At 35.4% G+C, this 20643-nt stretch overlaps 1 protein-coding gene across 2 annotated transcripts in view; it reads left to right on the forward strand.

Annotated features, from left to right (window-relative positions):
* The window catches only part of deltaCOP (coatomer subunit delta), a 198456-nt gene extending 179170 nt beyond the window's left edge, over positions 1-19286 (forward strand). For both annotated transcript variants that reach the window (XM_090381569.1, XM_090381568.1), the window contains exons 12-13: positions 12075-12279; positions 19007-19286. In XM_090381569.1, the coding sequence (XP_090237695.1) occupies positions 12075-12279; positions 19007-19096 (295 nt within the window). In that variant the 3' untranslated portion in view covers positions 19097-19286. The remainder of the gene's footprint in view (positions 1-12074; positions 12280-19006) is intronic.
* Positions 19287-20643: the final 1357 nt, after the last annotated feature.

Genomic DNA, 20643 nt, shown 5'->3' on the forward strand with positions numbered 1-20643 from the left:
GACCAACTTATATCTATCATAGGCTTCCATGTCACCCATTAATTTGTATGTATCCCAAGCATTTTTCTTCTCTGCCATATGTCTCATTAGTTCATCTGACAACCATTTAGGCCTGAACATTGAACAATATTTCTTGGTTGGTATGTAAAGCCTGGTAGCTTCCAAGATTAGTTCCTTGAATGCTTCCCCTTTTGATTTTGCTGTTGGTAACATCATCAGTTGGTCCCACTGTATAGAATTTAAATACTGTCTCAGACCATCATAGTCGCCTTTACAAAAGCAAAAACCCTTCCCTTTGCCTCTGATGGTAGTTACCTCCTTGAGTAAATCCCACTTCAGCACACTGTGATAACTGCCACCCAGTGGTTCCTTTATCTGCAGATTCACTGAAGAATCACTACTGATAATCAGATCAAGAGTATTACTCCCTCTAGTTGCCTCCCGAACATGCTGGTGTAGAAAACAATCATCCAATAAATCCACAAAAGCCCTGCTAGTGTGTGAGTGACCAACCCACAAATTCCAGTCAATATCTGGGAAATTAAAATCCCCCATTATAAGACTCTCTGATTTACTGGCCCATTCTATTTCCCTGTACAGTATCTTATTATACTCATCAGAGTCATTAGGCCTATAGCACACTCCTACTCTCAATTTTGATTTACCTATGCTTATGTCACACCAAACTGACTCGACACTGCCCTGTCCATCAATGTCGACTGGCTTCACTTCCTTGGATTTTATGTGTTTTTTAACTAATAGCATAACCCCTCCTCCCCTCCTGTCCTGTCTATCCTTTCTTTACACATTGTACTCCCCAAATTCCAGTTCTGCATTCCTTATATCTGTGTGACACCACGTCTCTGATATCCCAACAATATCTGCCTTTGATGTTTTGAGCAATACCTCAAATTCATCAAATTTATTTACTAAACTCCTAGCATTGGTGTACACGCAAGTATACCTGCTCTTGTTTCTATTCTTAGCTACCCTGACACAACCCATGTGTTTACTTGTATCACAATGACTTCCAGCAGTCTCTGAAATATCCTGCATCTTGTTTTTCAGGCTTCTGCTCATTCCAATAGAAGCAGTGCAAGAATCTCTTTCACCTCTGCCAGTGGCTACTGTTAATCCATTAGTCTTTGTCTCCCCCCAAGCTTGCAGTTTTCCGACCCACCTAACACTGCCTCGATAGCATCAGCAAATATTCTTTCACCCTTTCTATTTAAGTGTATCCCATCCCTGTAGAAGCAATCTCTCCTGTTAACAAGTACATTCCAGGCTGAAAAAAATTCTACCCCTTGAGCCTTGCACAATCTTTCCAGGGCCGAATTGATCGACAAGGCTCTCATCATATACTCCCTCCTATCGTGTCTGGGCAGAATTGATACTTTCAAATTTAACCCTACTTCACGGCTTTTTAGACCCATATACATTTATTAAAAACCAGCTAAAAATAAAAATAAAATAGTAATTACTCAGAAGAGTATCCCCTTATTTACTAGGTTTATTGCACTCAGGCGAGGCTCGTCGCCTGACTGCACTACGAACTATTGCCAAAATTGACCCCCCCCCCATAGTAAGAGGCTGTATATATGTATAGGGCTTTGCCTCTGGACAAATAAGTGCTGTTACGCCTTGGAAAAGCGGGTACCGGCACTGTCCGAGGTAAGGCAAAAAACAAATTTAAAAATAATGTAAATACATAAATAAATAAATAAATTCATCGAATCAACAACAAAATCCACAATAGACATTGGCCTGAAAATCGGGGACTTCGGCCAATACACCATCGGCACACAGTAAAACGTTAATGCGACTGCGCCATAAAAATAGCCATCCTTAAAACAAGTTAAAGGCGGGAAACTTTCCCTTTTCGACTCTTCGACTTCCACTGGAACACATCAAGTAAGTAATAGTATTGCAATACAAAAAAACTTACCCGTAGGGCTTTGTGTATTCTATCATAGTTGCTGTAGAGATTATAAAGAATTAATTTAATTCATAATAAATAATAATAATTTAACTAACAACAATTAAGAAGAATAAGATAAACATAAGTCCAAAAAGAATTCAAAAAGAACCTTGGAATTTAGAATTAATTTAATAGCAAGGCTGTGATAGATGCAAAACAGGAACGGGTAAGTAAAAAATGCATTACGTCGAATGGGCCGTCAATCCACTCAAAGCCCCCGATGAAGTAGGGGATTGACGTCCATGTGATGTAATACAAAAATGTATAAAAATCTATAAATTATAGATATAGTTATAAAATAATATTGATAATTTGCCTATTGCTACAGTTTTTCATCAATAAGTGTTATGAAAATTTCTTTAATAATGCGCAACAAGTGCAAAATCCTAAATGTATAGGCCACGGGTAATTAAGATAACCGAGAATAGGCTAGCTTAAAGACCAGTAATGTATTAACTATAATATCTATAGGTAAAAAACACCGGCACGGACAATGTTTAATTAGCCATCATGACGAAAAACAATGACATTAATGATGAACAAAGACAAATTAAACCACAATAGAATGATAATACAAAAGAATAATGTATATATATATATATATATATATATATATATTTTTTTTTTTTTTTTTTCACTGCAAATTATGCCCAAGTTTTAAGTATAGAATGTATTCTATTTGATATGAAAATTATATTGCAAAAAGAATAGTAGATAATCATAATTTCTCAATCCTATCCATGTGAAATACCTCATATAGCAGTTTTCACTACTGGTGTTTCCTTTGCACATTAAACTACAGAATAATCCATTATGCTGTTTAAGAGTGAAGTCTTAAGAAGTACAGATATGTCTCCGAAAGATTGGCAGGTGACAGCATTGTTACGAGACTTCATTTAATGATGATGAGCGAATGAATAGCAGGCTTCTATCATATTATGTGAAAACCGCATTTAAATTTATATGCTGCACATCATGAATGGTTGAAAATACAATTGTGAAATGAAGAACAAATAGTAAAGACCCGTGCCCAAAAAATCTAGTTGGCAGGTTCACCATGGCAGCTAAATAAACTGGTTATGCAACTAGTATTTTGAATGCAAGAAAATGTTTTACAATTGAGATGGTCACTGCATTGCATTGCCGAGGATTGGCAAGACTGAACAGAGGTACAGTATGACAGTGTTTCTCAACTGGGGGCCTGTGGCTTGCACTTAGGGGCCTGCAAGTTTACCTTACATCTGACTCAGCATTTACTGAAAGTGGTAAATCATACTAATTGGAGAGAGAAAGGAAAAGATCAGTTCCTCTTGAGATCAAGTTCATTTTAATAGCAATAGTAATAAAAATGAATTTTATTACTTTGTATGATCCTTTTGATTGTAATAAATCAATCTGGTAATAAAATGAATATTATTACCAGTATGGTTAAATTATTGGCTGTTCCCTGAAAATGAGATGTTGGGCTCATTATCTTTGAGTACAAAGTATCTTTGCATATAAGTATCACAAACTCTAATAGTTGCATATATGGCCATTTTATCTCATTGTCTCTAAGCAAGCCAAAGATTCCTCACCCTTGACTTTTATGGTATTGCTGATATTTTTCCATTTACCCAACCACTGTTTGAACTCAAAAGAAAAAAGAACTTGCAGCACATTAGTTTTGTTTGCTCCCCAAAAGGAGAATATTCTATTCAATATAATCTATTTAATGTGTCAGTTTGTCATAGTTCATGTGATCAAGAATCCAGAATCTTCAGCAGTATCTTAATCGTAAAGTTAAAGATAGCTCAAGTTTGCCCATATTTTATATATTTATATAAATGCTGCTTAAATATCTTTATTTGCATGATTATTTTTCAGTAACCCTACTTCCATAATGAGTAAGCAAAGAAAGCTCTTTGATTTTGTCGACTCCAAAGACCCTGCCAAGCTTATAGAAGATACTGGCAAAACTTATACGAATACTTCTAGTGTTACTGCAAGTACAGCCATAAAAAAAGATTGTGCCTTCTACAAGTTCATGAGAAGTTCAAAAACTAAAAATATGATTCGACATCTGTTCAGTATGATTTAAGTTCCATTGAACTTGATGGAGTTATAAGGCCTCAGTGTGTGCTTCATGGCAATATATTATCAAATGAATCATGCAAAGCTACTCTCACTTAGAAACAAAACATGATTGGTCAAAAAATAAACGCATTGATGTATTTTTAAATACATTCCATAGCTTTAAAAAAGCAGCAGGATGTACTTAAATCTAAATTAGGGACAAACAATTCCCTTGTAAAATCATCATTTTTAGTTTGCATATTGCAAAAGTTAAGAAGCCCTTAATTACTGTAGAAGATTTAATTAACCCTTCAATGGTAGATGTGTGTACCAAACGTTTTGGGGAATCTTATGCAAAGAAAATTAAAGATGTTCTACTCTGTCTAATGACAGTGTAAATTTACAGAACATCTGTCAATTTACAGTGCCAATTTTACAGAACATCTAATTGATTAAGGTTATTATGTCACACTGATTTGCTGTTCAAATGGATGAATTGTTAGATATATCAAACCAAACCATTTTATTGGTCTGTGTGTGGTTTATTGATTATTCCAAAGTGTAAATTAGAGAAGAAACACATTTGCCAGTGGCAAAAGATTTTAGTTCCAGTTCCAAACAACAAAGCAGTTTGCAGTGGAAGTGCTGCATTGGTGTGTGTACAAATGGAGCAGCAGCAATGACAGGACACCAATCTGGGGTTGTAGTTCGAATTAAGAGAACTGTGCCCACAGTTATTATTGCAACTCATTGTTTTTTACATCATGAACAACTAACTTCAGAAAAAAATGAAGCCAGAACTCAGCAAGGTATTTCCAGGGCTTTCTCATATGCAGTGTTAGTCTCCCTAACCTTATTTGTGGAACTATTACAGATCAACTTGTCCTGTTGTAGGCTTCAGTACTTTTTGCACTATCTTTTTCTGCTCTATTTGATTCCATTTTGGCATGCATCCTTCTCCTATCGTATTTTCTTAATGTCATATATTCATTAATGGCTTCTGTGAATTTTGCTTTAAAAGTATTCCATAATTGAAATGTATTTGCCCTCACTCTGCAATCCATCCAGTAGATAGATGCCATATAATACCTTAAACTGTCCAAGTCCTCTCTTCTCAAATTAAAACCTGTGTCTTTACCTTTAGCGATTGGTAAATAATTACAGTTCTGCTATAACGTGCATTTTCGTGGCGTGAATTTGCTCCAACACAACTGATATATTACCAACCGAGAGCAATGCAAGTATAATGAGATTTTCACGATGGCTCGTGTGCAATTTTGTCTGCGAGCAACACCAGGTGAGTGCAAAACCCAGCACCAAGCTGAATGTAATTGACCTACGCAGCAATACATGCAAGTTTACGAAGCTTGAAAAATGTCAAATGTGTGATAGCTATGTTTCCCATTTTTTGTATTGGTTGGAGCAAGCATGCATTACTTTGACCCATATCATCAGATAAACCCAGTTCGTTACAGGTAGTTCTCGACTTTATGAGTTAATTTGTTCCTGGAGGCGCCTCCGTAGCCAGGTGGGAAGGAGCAACAGTGCGTAGCACATGCTTCTTGATTAGACCGGGGTTCGAGCCTGTCACCACCAAATACGGAGGATGCTGAAAGGTCAGGGAATGACCACCGCATATTCCCGGAGCAATATGGCCTTAGTTGCTAATGCTCCTAAAAACCAAAACAACAAACATTTGTTCCTGGCACGTGCGCTCGTAAAGTGGGAATTTATTTCCCATAGACATAATGTTAAAAATAGGGGTTACATTATCAATAATGAAATTAGTTAGCTAATTAGTTTGTTTAAACGATGATTGATTTATCCAAAGAAATGAAAATGTAGCCTGTAAAATCAAGCAAATTATAATAATAGAGAAATAATTTATGACTTACAAATATTAAAGAATGTTTATTCTTCATCATCATCATTGACTAAATGCACACTCGATCACTCGTTGTTGGCTCGGCACTGGTTGGTTTGTTGCACAAGGCGTCGTCGTCTTCAGAAATGCTTCAAGAGGCATTTATTTCCAAGATAATCTTCTCTTTTCTTTACAAATTTCGATAGCATGCATAAGCATTTTTTAATGGCACACACAAATTGCAACTAACACAATTTGCACGGAGTAACAAGTTTACAAAGCTTTTAAAAAAAGGAATGAAGAGAAGATTCTGAAAATTTATTTGTTTTTTATACGATTGAAGATTTCAGTAAAGGGCAAACACATTTCACCATAATAACGTAAAAACCCACACAATTCCAGCTATCGGTATTTTCGCAAATGCAATAACATCGAGTTTACCACCCATTTATAATTGCTTGCAGTAACAGAAAAGTGCAAATTGTTTTTATTGTTTTATGGTCATGACCTCCAGAAATGTGCTTTAGAAAAATATCACAAAACTCTTCAAAATTGGTTCTTATAACATATGATAATGATGAAAGTTTTAGTGCATTTAATGATTTGAATTGAACTAATACAATTTACACTATAAAAACAACCTTTTAGGGAGTTATATAGTGAAAATTTGAACTTCCGAGGTCGTGGAATGAATTGCCAAAAAACAATGTGGTATTGGGCCACATTACGATATTTTCACGATACGATGGTAACGGATTAATATCGTAAAGTGGGGTACACTGTATTGAATAGCCGCATGCGTGGTTTTAAATGCGGTATTTATGCAAGTTTAACATTTCATTTTTTGCAATTAATGTTCTATTTTTGATTTTGTTGATACTTGAGGGGAAAAAAAAAACTTGTAAACCCGGGAACTCGTAAAGCGAGAACTGCCATATTACCCGTCTAGCCCCCCAGCAGTTTCACTGAACCGTTAAGCTCTCCTCAGTGAGATAGGCAAAAATTGTTGTTTACTACCTTTGTTCAAATGAATGCCATCTCTACAAAACCGAATCCTTCTACATACAAGTGTGGGCCACACTGATAAAAATTTCTCCCTTAGAGCCATACAGATTCACTCAAGCTAGAGTTAATCCAGAAGCCTTTAAGCATATTATCCCTCATATTGTGTATGGGCAGAATCGCAGACACATACACTTTCTAACATAACTCATTGCATTTTTTTTAGCATGGCCTCGTTTATTTATCCATTAAATGGTCGAGTCATGTTCATTTAATTTCACTAGTCTCCACATGAATAATAATGCTCACTCTACCCTCTTTTTAATTCTAACAATATGTTTTGTAACATCATCAATTGTTGCTCCCAGCAAACACACCCTGGTTCTGGTCCACCTCTCGTTATTACAAAATATGGTACCTGTTTCCTCTGAAAATAGAATCTCCCAATAAAATCACCTTCAGTTAGAGCAGTTTGCGTTTAACTGTTCTTTTCTAGGAATTGCAGGAAAAGGTTATTTGTCGAAACAATGTGATGAAAAATAATATTAACACAACCAATCGTATCTGGCTTTCATTAGGATAATGTAAAAGCTAAAGTTACCCATAGAGTTGGTTTTTTTTATGGTTTTCTTTCTTTTATAGAAAAATTACTTATTGAAATCATTAATCTGTAAAAGATATAAAATCATAGTAGTAATTGTATACATTATTTTTAAAAACTAAAATATATGCACTGTGAACTCTGTAAATGTAACAAATGTTGAAAATTTCAAATGCTGAGGATGTAACTGCTGCAGGTGTAGTCATCACATGATGGAAGGAATTATACATCAGAAAGAGCATTTAGGATTAGTACAGGCACATGATGCAAGAAAGCAAGCTTATACATCATCAGCCAAAAAAAAAAAAAAAAAAAAAAAAATCCTTCCCATTTTACTGATACATTTCTTCCAAACGTTTGTCTATATTTAAACTATCAACTTCCACAACGACAGGTGGAAGTTTGTTCCAGCAATCAACTACCTGCTGGCTAAAGGCAAACTTCCACACATCTATTCTACAACTGTCTTTCCTCAATTTGAATCTGTCCCCTCAGCTATGTCATCTGAGCAAGAGAAAGAATCCCATTAGCATTGAGCCTGCTCAATTCATTCGAGGCCTTATACACCTCAATCAGATCGCCTTGCAGATGGTAAGTCTCCAGAAGCTGCAATTTGCAGAACTTAAGCATTTCTTCATAAGAGCACCCCTTTTTTCCCTTCACCAGTCTTTTGTTGCTCTTCATTGTATTTGTTCTGGCAACTCTACATCCTTCATAAAATGAGGCTTCCAGCTCTGTACGCAGTAATCAAGGTGTGGCTTGACCATTGCTTTGTACAAGGATTAACCACCTCTTTGTCCCTGCTTGCAAAATTCCTGTATATCATTGACAAGACTCCATGGCAAAGGATGCAAAGAAAAACAGAAAAGAGTTCTTTACATATGTAAACTCTAGAAGGAAAGGGATGAATGAGATTGGTCCACTGGATATTGATGGTTCAACTGTTAATGATCCTGCTCAGGTGGCTAACAAACTAAACAAGTATTTTGCATCTACACTCACACATGAGGAGTTATTTAGGGAGGGGAATGCCAGAGGTGAATTGAACTCTGGCAGTGATTTTATGATAACTCAGAGGAAAGTGGAGGAGAAATTGTTGAAGATAAACATAAAAAAGGCACCTGGGGTGGATGGAATCTATCCAGTTATATTAAAGGAGACAGCAAAGGAAGTAAGCAAGCCCTTAGCCATAATTATGAGAGCTTCCTTGGACTCAAGGGAAGTACCCATGGACTGGAGATGTTCAAATGTGACCCCAATTCACAAAGGAGAATGAAAGGGTGACACAAGTAATTATAGACCTGTTAGTTTAACTTCTGTTCCAGGAAAATTAATGGTGGCACTGGTTAAAGAAGCACTGCAGGATCATCTAGACAAGAATTCAGTTATAGCTCGGACACAGCATGGTTTTGTTAAGGGAAAGTCTTGCCTGACCAATTTGATTGGATACTAAGGTGTAGTTAAGAAGGAACTGGATGCAGGGAATAACTTTGATATCATATATTTGGATCGTAGAAAGGCTTTTGATACTGTTGCACATGGAAGACTGCTGCACAAATTACAGAGTCTGGAGACTAGGCACCGGCGAGTTGATCTGACAGAGGTGTATAAGGCTTTGAATGGTTTGAGCATGCTCAATGCCAATGGGATTCTTCCTCTTGCTCAGAATAATCACCTCAGAGGGCATAAATTCAAGGACGGATGTCGGATAGATGTGCGGAAATTTGCCTTTGGCCAGCGGGTGGTTGGTTGGTGGAACCGACTTCCATCATTTGTTGTTGAAGTTGATAGCCTAAACAAATTTAAGGCTCAACTGGGCAGGTATTTCGAACGAATGGAGGGGTGAAATGGGAGTGGTGTGTTTTTTTTTTTTTTTTGGCTGATGCTGAATAAGCTTGCTTTCTTGCATCATATGCCTCTGCTAATGCTAATGCTAAATTGGAGCAGTGTGGCATTGGAGGCAAATTGCTGCTATGGATAAGGGGATGGTTGAGTGGGAGAAGATAGAGTGGTAATCAATGGACACTGCTCTTCATGGAATAATGTTATTAGTGGAGTCCCTCGGGGCTCAATGTTGGGTCCATTGTTGTTTTCTATATTTATAAATGATATTGATGAGGGTATATCAGGCTTAATGTCCAAGTTTGCAGGCGATACGAAGGTTGGCAGGGTTGTTAAGGACCCGGACCCTAATGACAGTACACTGCTGCAACAGGATCTAGAAAAGTGAGAGGATGTTGGAATGAGTACAGAGAAGGGCAACAAGATTAGTGAATGGAACAAAGGGTCTCTTACAAAGAAAGGCTTAAGTTTTGCAAATTACAGTGTCTGGAGACTAGGCACCTGCAAAGTGATCTGATTGAGATGTATAAAGCCTTGAATGGTTCGAGCATGCTCAGTGCTGATGGGATTCTTACTATTGATCAAAATAGTCACCTGAGAGGGCATAAATTCAAATTGAGTAAAGACAGATGAAGGATAGATGGGCGAAAGTTTTCCTTTAGCCAGCGGGTAGTTGGTGGAACAGACTTCCATCCCTTGTTGTGGAAGTTGATAGCCTAAATAAATTTAAGGCTGGGCTGGACAGGTATTTGAAACGAACTGAGGGAAGAAATGGGAGAGGGTTTTTTTTTTTTTTTTTTTTTGCTGATGCTGCATAAGCTTGCTTGCATCATGAGCCTCTGCTAAACTGTGTTTTTACAAATTTGTGTGTTATCAATTGCTTATTTCAGTTGTGTAATATGTATATATAAGAGCAATGAGGTTTTTCTGGGTTTTTTCCTGTAAACCCCTCTGTGTGGATATACTGAGGTATTGGGGCATAAATTTAAATTGAGAAAGCATGATTGCAGGATAGATATGTGGAAATTTGTTTTCAGCCACCAGGTATTAGTATTATTATTGCTTGTTTTGTTGCAACAAATGTTGCAAGAAAACAAGCTTATACAGCATTGACCAAAAAAAAGAAAAAAAAAATTTCTGCATCATATATCCGTTACTTTTGTCTAGTCCTTCCTTGAATTTATTCAAACTACCCACTTCCACAACAGCTGATTGAAGTTTGTTAAAACACTCAACTATCCACTGTCTGAAGGTAAATTTCTGCACATCTATCCTGCAACCACCCTTCCTCAATTTAAAATTATGCTCCTATTACGTATGTGTGGTCTTAGCAAGAGGAGGAATGCCTCAATGCCTAAATTCCTAGCCATTGAGGCATTTACGGCTAGACTCACAAGCCTAGTCACCAGACTACAATTTGCAAAACTCAGGCCTTTCTTGGTAAGATCATCCTTTCATTGTCCTGATCAACTTTCTTCCTAAAATGAGGCCTCCAGGCCTGTATGCTGCACTCAAGAAGTGGCCTAACAATTGCCTTATACAAAGGGATAATCACCTCCTTATCCCTTTTAGCAAAATTCCTGAATATTATTGACAAAACTTCATGAAATTTCCTGGGGGTCTGACTGCACATTTACCCGAAGTCTAGTCTTTCATTTTCCACTATCGTGAGTGTAGTGCAGTTGCTGTGTTAATCTGGGAATACTATGTGCAGTACCTTTCAATGTATTTCAAGTGCAACATTGACAAATTGCATTTGTCAATGTTGAATTTCAATTGCTATTTCTCAGCCCATATGCCTAATTTGTTTAGATATTGCTGCAGTACCATACCTTGATTACTAAGTTTGCAGATGATAGAAACTTTTGTATTATCTGCAAACTTATACATTAAGCCTTATATAAATAAATAAATAGTTTTGGATGCTTAGGTGGTTTTCTAGGAGTTGCCAGAAAACCACCTAAAAATACCTTCATCTCCAGTCTGTGAAAATGATAAAATACATAGGGATCTTAATTGATAGGCAGCTTACACTTCTTTTCCCATATTACTTACACAGCAGATAAGATCTGGAAATTTGTAGGAATGATTGCATAGATGACTAAGAAGGATTGGCAAAGAAAAGGAAATTTACTAATTTTTTGTTCTATGATTGCATCTTCTTGCCAATTAGTTATGATGTACATGTTATAGTTAGACTATGGGTTAGAAAAGCAAACATCAGGAAGATGCTTGCACTACAGCACACAATGTTATTGAAGCGAAGTGCAGCCTGCAGAACTGTTTTGAATGATGCATTGCAAGTTGTGACCGGATGGCTGCCTCTAGATCTACATTTAGTTTTCAAGTCAATGTGATATTTGAAAATCATATTTTCAAATTTTTAGACTTGAAGTAAATAATTTAAGCCCTTTCATATTTAATGGTTATTTCATTATTGTCAAGGAATATCCACAATTCTAATTCTTGTTATATTGTTAATCTCATCTCTGTAATATCAACTCTGATATTTCACTTAGTGTACTATCCCTGCATTAGCATTAGTAGAGGCATATGATGCAAGAAAGCAAGCTTATTCTGCAGTGCATAATCAGGTTTGATTTTAATTGCTTTTGCTAAAGATTCTTTCCATTTGTACCTTAGGGTACAGAGTGGTATTTTTATTTCAAATACAAAATCCTAATTAGCCAGTGTTTGCTATGCACTAAATAACTATTCTTTATTCGGAACAGATCTGGTGCTGGAGCTCCTATCGTAGCAGAGTGTGAAGGAGAATATCATTATGATAACAGGAAAAATATTTTAGAGTGGAAGTTGCCTGTTATTGAATCAGAAAACAAAAGTGGTTCAATGGAATTTACAGCTGGTGGAAAACCTAATGATTTCTTTCCTGTTTCAGTGCAGTTTGTTTCTAAAACACCATACTGCAACATCAAGGTAAATTTTAATTACTTCTTTTCATTATTTTAAAATTATATATGTATTTATAAATACATATATATAAGGTGTAAGTTAGTGATTTAGCTAAGTGTAGTGTCATTGATATTCTGAGCTCTGTTTAAGCAATTTTTGTAAAATGAATACCCTTTTTAAAATAAAAAAAACAATGCTTCCTCACCTGAATTTATGTAGTCTCAGCAAAAGGAAGGATACCATCAGCATTTAGCTTCCTCAATCCATTCAAAACCTTAACACACCTCAAATCAGATCTCCTCAGTAATTTGCAGAAGTGAAGCCTTTCCTGCTAAGAAAATCCTTGTTTTTTTTTTTCCTCCATACCAAGCATGTATGGTTGCTCTTCTCTGCACCCACCATTCCGACAGATCCCCATCCTTCCTAAAATGAGCATCCCAGACCTTATTATACTCAAGATATAGCCTAACCATTGCCATATAAAATGGAATAATCACTTCTTTATCCCAATTGCAAAATTCCTGTATATCATTGATCCCATGAGCAATCCTGGCACCCTGTCTGCATTGCTCAGACAACTTCATATCTAACTGCACAATTATCCCTAGATCTTGTTCATTTTCCATTGCCCTGAGTGTGGTACTACACAGCTGTTATGTTAATCTGAGATTATTGCTGTCTATGTGAAGTACCTTACATTTGTCAATGTTAAACTTCAACAGCCACTTCTCAGTCTATATACCTAATTTTTTTAGAACTTTGTGCAGTAGCATACCCACTAGTCATTAGCCTACCTGTCAAACTTCATATCATCTGCAAACTTAGACATTATACCTGATATGCCTTCGTCAATATAACTAATAAATATAGAAAACAATGCTGAACTCTGGGGGACTCCATAAATAGTAGTAGTGCCACTCTGTGTCTTCCCCCACTCAACCATCCTTTTATCCTTAGCAGTAATTTGCTCCTAATGCCACATCGCTCCGTTTTTACAGTGCTGTTCTGAAATCTAAGTATATGATGTCAAAATTATTCTTTGCATACAGTTCCTTTGTTAATGCATTATAGTATCCAGTCAGATTGGGACAAGATTGCACCTTAACTGATCCATGCTCCTACTGCTCATAACTGCATTCCTCCAGAGACGGACCTGCATTGCTTCTTTAATGAGCGACTTCATAATTTTTTCTGGAACAGAAGTCAAGCTAACAGGCCTGTTGCTATTCACCTTACCCATTGATACCCCTTTTTGAATTGGGGATACATTTGCACATGTCCAGTCTATAGGGATTTCTGAATCCAAGGATTCTTGCATAATTATGGCTAAAGGTTTGCTTACCTCTTTTGCTGCTCTCTTAATATAATTGGATTGATCCCATCAGCTCCAGGCACCTTGTTCACTTTTAGCTTCAATAGTTTCTTTTTCACTTCCTTCTCAGTTATCACAAAATTTTTTAGCTTCCTGTTGTGCTACACTTTTAGTATTCCTCTCCCTAAAAAATTTGTCATGTGTAAATCTATATTTACACATGACAAATTTTCAAATTTCTATTCAGTTGGTAAGCAGGATCATCAGCAGTTAATCCATTTATGTATAGTGGGCCAGTGTGATTCATCCTCCTTCCTAGTAATGTTTACATAAGTAATGAAGTCTTTGTTACTTAATTGCAGACTGCTTATATATGTTGTAAGTTTCTGTATCACTTGATAATTTAATCTATTGGAGAAGAACAAATTTTTCAGTTTTAAGAAAGATGAACAATCTATATTTTTTAAAAAATGTATAATAGATATTAATATTGGTTTGCAAATACTGACCATGAGAAACCATTGGCTAAAAGAGCAAAGGAAGAGAGCGAGAAGATTTATACTTAAATAAATACAAAAGAAAATCATTGGTTTTGAAGGATATATTGCAGGTGTATATTTTCTCTGCAATAAGAATATTTATTAACACTGCTGTTTTCCTTATATCTGCTATACACTTGTATTTCTTGGGTCAAATAGATCCAGTGTAAGTTTCTCTATAATTTTGGTTAAGTAATGAAAACATGATGCAAAGTAAATATTTTATTTTATAAAAACAGAAGCAAAATCAGTATAAGGAGGTACATTATAATAATGGTAAGGTAGAAAATGCATGTAATTAGCAAACAAACAAACAAAAATTTTGACTCTAAAGATGATAAAAACACCAGAGACATTACTGTAAGCAGTTAGGGCAGTAATATGTGACATAAACTATACACAAATACCTATTGCACATGCAGAGTGTCATATTAGTTTTGTTGTTACAACTTGAAGAGCAAAATTTGCATTGGGCTTGTTTACTTTGAGTGATCCTAATGCTGAAGTTGATGCTGACATTTCTTGGAGACCCCTTACAATGGCAGCAGCTTGATCACTTCCAGGTTTATTTTTTCTTAGGATAATATACAGAGTTATCAGTGACTTTCCTAATTTTTCTATGAATATTCTTTTCTTGTGCAAAAGATTCTTTTTACACTAGATTAATTTCTATCAACAAAATAAATGCATTATAAGCACTTATGTCAAGCTGTAAAATGTAATCATTGGTTTTTGTTGCAGTAAGTTGATCTATACAGTCAGTAGCTCATTTTTATGGAATTGTAGTCCAATATCATTTGCAGTTTTCTATCATTCCATTCACTCATTCTGATCACACATCATACTCATAATAACATTCTTGTTTTACTTAGGAACACAAGCTACAACTGGATTATGTGGATTAAAATAAAAGGTAGAACTCTAAACTTCCTTCATCATTATCATGGGTAGTTCAGATTTGTTTGTTTTTTCTAATGATATTATAACATTGTAATTTTTCATTTGATTAGCATTTGACCCAAACTTAGCTGGTTTGTTTCGAATATATTGTTTGAAAGGACACCCTTTCAACCCTACCTAACTGGCTGTTCATCCATAGTTACATTTTCTCCTGAATTGTATAACTTTGGAAGGACTTCAAGCTACTTTCCCCATAATTCCCTTATCGTAGTTTACTTGTCTTTTTCTCTTCTTTCCACACAATCAGTTTTATCATCAAAACTTATGACCCATGATATGCAGCGATGTCACATTTATATGACATCATTGCACAAAAAATAAGTCTACCTTATTGACTAAGAGTCTGTGATCTCACAATTCTTAGTCAATTCACTATATGATTTATTAACACCAGCCAACAACAACCACCACCACCATATAAGCTTACAATGGGATGTCATCTTCCCAGTTGTCACCATACACTTTTCTCCCTTTGATGTTGCTCATATTCAAAATAATTTTTCCAAAACTAGCACCCATGATAAGCTGAAATTTACTCTTTATATCCTTTATTATGGAATTGGGTGTCTGGGCGGATAAGGAGTAGGTATTATATTAGCAGAAGTCGTTTTCCCATGTCAAGGAAATGGTTCCATCATCCAATGTATATTTTTATTCTTTTATTGAACTGATCATTCTGCTTTGACAGCTTGCCCTGTATTATGTACAAAACCATCATGGTCCTAGATATTATAATCCTCCTCTTCTTAAGGTTCATAATCATTGTCTTCACTTGCGTAGTTTTCTTCTTCAGACAAAACATATTCCTTGTGATCACTAGAATCACTTGCATACATTACTTCAGCCAATTCTTCATCACTAAGATAACACCTTGCCATTGTTTCACCATTATAAAAACAAGAAAAAAAATCAAACTAAATATTTACTTGCATATGCATGAAATGAGGATACACACAGTAGTCAGAATTAAACTAAATCCATTTGTGCTGCATTTTCATTTATATGCATGTCAGAGCTTATACAGAAACTTGTTGAATTTTGACAGTATGAATATATTTTATGGTAAATGTTTTAAGTAGCAAAAACATTATATCCTTATCATAGAATAGTTTAGAATTTAAATTTAGGCACTCAAAAAAAAAAAAAAAAAAAAAATTTTTTTTTTTCATATTAGTTCATATTGAACTGAAGATAGTATATGTAATAAAGTTAATTATACAAAAATCACAAACTATATTTTTCATATAATAAGAAAAATATAAGAATCTTCATTTGAGAAACAGTCATGAAGCATTGCGACAAATTTTTGGTTATTTGTTAATAATCAAAAAAAAAATTAGTCGCTTAAATATCATTTCAGGTCATATAGAACCGAGGAGAATAGCAGAGTTTAAAACAAGTACAAACTCTTAATTATTGTGGAAAAATTCATTGGTAACTCAGATGATGATGATGATGAATTTGAATTGTTACCTTGCATCAATCTTTATAGATGAAAGTCTCCATAACATATCAGTTGATTTTACATCTGAGCAATATAAAATCAACTGATGTGGAAATTAGATGGAGATTGTTTTTTAGGAAGACTGCTAAGCTTGAAGATAAGAGAATACATTAAAACAAAGACTCAGCTTCTGAGTCTTTTGAATTTGAAAAGCATCAGTATATCACTAATCCATAAAAGTAGTTCAAAGAGCAATGTGGATAACTACACTCTGGTAAGTTTGACTTCTGTAGCAGGGAAAATAAATGGATGCTGTGATTAGCATTAGCATTAGCATTAGTAGAGGCATTTGATGCAAGAAAGCAAGCTTATGCAGCATCAGCCAAAAAAAAAAAAAAAAAACCACTTCCACTTCACCCCTCTGTTTGTTCAAAATACCTGTCCAGCTGAGCCTTAAACTTATTTAGGCTATCAACCTCCACCACAAGGGATGGAAGTCTGTTCCACCAACCAACCACTCGCTGGCTAAAGGCAAATTTCTGCACGTCTATCCTACATCTGTCTTTCCTCAATTTGAATTTATGCCCTCTCAGGTGATTATTCTGAGCTAGAGGAAGAATCCCATCAGCATTGAGCATGCTTAAACCATTCAAGGCTTTATACACCTCTATCAGATCACCTCGCTGGTGCCTAGTCTCCAGACACTGTAATTTGCAAAACTTAAGCCTTTCTTCGTAAGAGCACCCCTTTGTTCCATTCACTAATCTTGTTGCCCTTCTCTGTACTCGTTCCAGCAGCTCTACATCCTTCTTGAAATGAGGCCTCCAGACCTGTATACAGTACTCTAGGTGTGGCCTGACCATCGCCTTATACAATGGAATAATCACCTCCTTATCCCTGCTGGAAAAATTCCTGTATATCATTGACAATACTCCATGAGCTACTCTTGCAGCCCGTCTGCACTGCTCAGGGAACTTCATATCTGCCTGCACAACCACCCCCAAGTCCCTTTCATTCTCTACCACTGTCAGTGTTGTACCATAGAGTTGATACGTTGCTCTGGGGTTGCTGTTTCCCATGTGTAGTACTTTACATTTGTCAATGTTAAACTTCATTTGCCACCTCTCAGCCCATCTGCTCAACCTTTCCAGATCCTGTTGCAGAAGCATAGTGTCAGTAGTGTCCTTGACAACCCTGCCAACCTTTGTATCGTCTGCAAACTTGGACATTAATCCCGATATACCATCATCAATATCATTTATAAATACAGAAAACAATAATGGACCCAACACTGAGCCCTGAGGGACTCCACTAATAACATCAGTCCACGATGAGCAGTGTCCATTGATTACCACTCTCTGTCTTCTCCCCCTCAACCACCCCTTTATCCATAGCAGCAATTTGCCTCCAATGTCACACTGCTCCAATTTGTGTAGCAGTCTTCCATGTGCAACAGTATCAAAAGCCTTTCTAAGATCCAAGTATATAATATCAAAGTTATTCCCTGCATCCAGTTCTTTTGTGACTGCATCATAGTATCCAATCAAGTTGGTCAGGCAAGACTTCCCCTTAACAAAACCATGCTGTGTCTGAGCTATAACTGAAGTCTTGTCTAAATGATCCTGCAGTGCGTCTTTAACCAGTGCCTCCATTAATTTTCCTGGAACAGAAGTCAAGCTCACAGGTCTATAATTACTTGTGTCAGCCTTTGATCCTCCTTTGTGAATTGGGGTCACATTTGCACATTTCCAGTCTATGGGTACCTCCCCTGAGTCCAAGGAAGCTCTCATATTAAGAACATATATTTGAACATATATTAAGAACATATATTTGGACTTCGGAAAAGCGTTTGACTTTGTCCTGCATGAGAGATTGCTATATAAACTGGAACTACTTAAGGATGTGTCTTAGCACTGTTGGGATTCTCACATGTTGTTGAAGAAGGAGACGGCAGTCTCCGAAAGCTCCAGGTTTCATTGTTTTATCGCTTTTAACCCAGTTTATTTTAGATAATTTTACTGATTTTAACTATATTGTAACTATATTTTAATTTATTGTATTTATTTTCATCACTGTATATTATATTATTTTATTTTATCTTATAGTAAATTTTCAGTTTAATTTCTTGGCTGGTGTTTATCATTAATTATTATAGTACATACTGTGATCACAGAATGATCCTTAAATGGATTACAGGATGTCTACATAAAAAGGCTGTAATTAATTGTTACTGGTTAGAAATGGATCTGAGATCAGTCCTTGGATCACTCCTGTTTCTAACTTTCTTAAATATAATTGACAATAGGAATACAGAGGATGATGTCATTCTGTTGATGATGTGAATGAGCTTTTGGCCATTTTAAACTTTTGCATAAAACAGATCAGGGTACACTGATGTGAGAATCCCAATGTCATAATACATCCTTGTGATAGCATAAAGTGAATAGTATTGTTCTCAAACATTACTAATTTTTTTTTTCTCTGCTTTTTTTTCAGATTGCTGAAGTGTTGCTGCTAGACAGCAATCAACCTGTTAAATTTTCATCGGGTATGGTTTTCTTTAGTGAGAAATATGAAATTATTTAAAGGAAAGCTGTTTTTAGTTTATTTACTATTAAAGCCATATCTTCATATTCATGTAAACGTTGTAAGGTTAGATGAACACCAATCAGTGACGTAACCATACTGGGCACGGTTGGAAGACCAGGAATAAGTGTTGATAATGAAACATGTCCTTCTAGCAGTAAAGAAATCCACTGAAACAACAGTGCACTAATTGGATAAAAATTGATCTATTTTGAAGTTTTCTTATAGTAAACTTTAAAAATTGATTTTTTATATTTCTTATGTGACTTTGTTAAATTGGTCAGTGGCTTACCATATAGTAAACTTCAAAACTGTATTTAAATGAAAATGTAATGAATAAAATATGCACTATGGAGTGTATTTTTATTAAGCATGTATTTCATTGGAATCAATTTGAAATAGAATATTTTTTCCTTCACACAATCATTGCTGGTGTGAAACACTATTTTTTATAATACACTGTATTATAAAAAAAAATCTCTCTCTCTGTCTGTCTGTCCGTCCCAAAAGCTAGCTCCCACGTAGTGATTAACACATTTGCTACTGCCTACAATCTTTTCACGCAGAGTTTAAAAAGCCTGAGGTAGAGCTTCATCTAGACAGGGTAGGGTAGAGACTTTTACAGACTTTATTCTCACTGTAGATGAGTTAGTCCATCTCTGGCAAGGATTGACAGATGGAAAATTCCTTGCCAGAACTTTTTTTATAAACCATTTTCTTCTGGTTGCCAAACCAGAAGAAAGTGAAGTGGGTTTTCATCAATGGATAAGAAACCACCCCAACACGTGTCAAGTAGCAGAAAATGTTAGAGTATAACAAATGCAAAAGAAATTGAACTACTCAACTTTCTGTTTGTTCTGTAGATGTTTACTTTCCAGTGTTGTGATAGGTAGAATACACAAATTCATTATTTTACATTTCAGGCATAATGACAAATTAATTTTTCAAAAGCTGCTCTACTCTCTGAAGGTCATCCATCCCAAACCATTTTATGCACTTCTTTTCCACTTATTGTTAAATATGCTGCTGTACTGCTTATATTTTTCATTGCCTTCATTTTCATTTCTCTTTTCTTAGAATAATATATGTACATAATTTTGATCTTGCTCACATGTCAAACTTTATGCCTTCTTCTTTTCAATGCATTCAGCTCCATCAGTCTGTTTCAATTTGTTTTGTCAGGATGATGTAATCTGTAAATCTAAGAATGAAGTCACATTTTAGCATTTCCACCATCAGTTTCTGAAACATATATTCAAAAAAATTGAATGTAAAAAGTTTGAATAACAAGGCATCCTCTTTATATTTGTAATTAATTGCTATTTTTTCCAGAATGTTAAATAATGTTGCTACATGAAAAAGCCTGAGGTAAAATTAATATTTAAAAAAAAAAAAATATATATATATATATATATATATATATATATATTTTTTTTTTTTTTCCAATTATATATATATATATAATTGGAAAAAAATTCATTTCTTGCCGATAAGCTGCAGTAAACCTTGCTAATTTGGACTGCCTACCTTTATTTAATGCATAGCTG

The sequence above is a fragment of the Mastigoproctus giganteus genome, chromosome 9 (genome assembly GCF_048544385.1).
Source record: "Mastigoproctus giganteus isolate SK-2022 chromosome 9, ASM4854438v1, whole genome shotgun sequence".
Taxonomy (NCBI): domain Eukaryota; kingdom Metazoa; phylum Arthropoda; class Arachnida; order Uropygi; family Thelyphonidae; genus Mastigoproctus; species Mastigoproctus giganteus.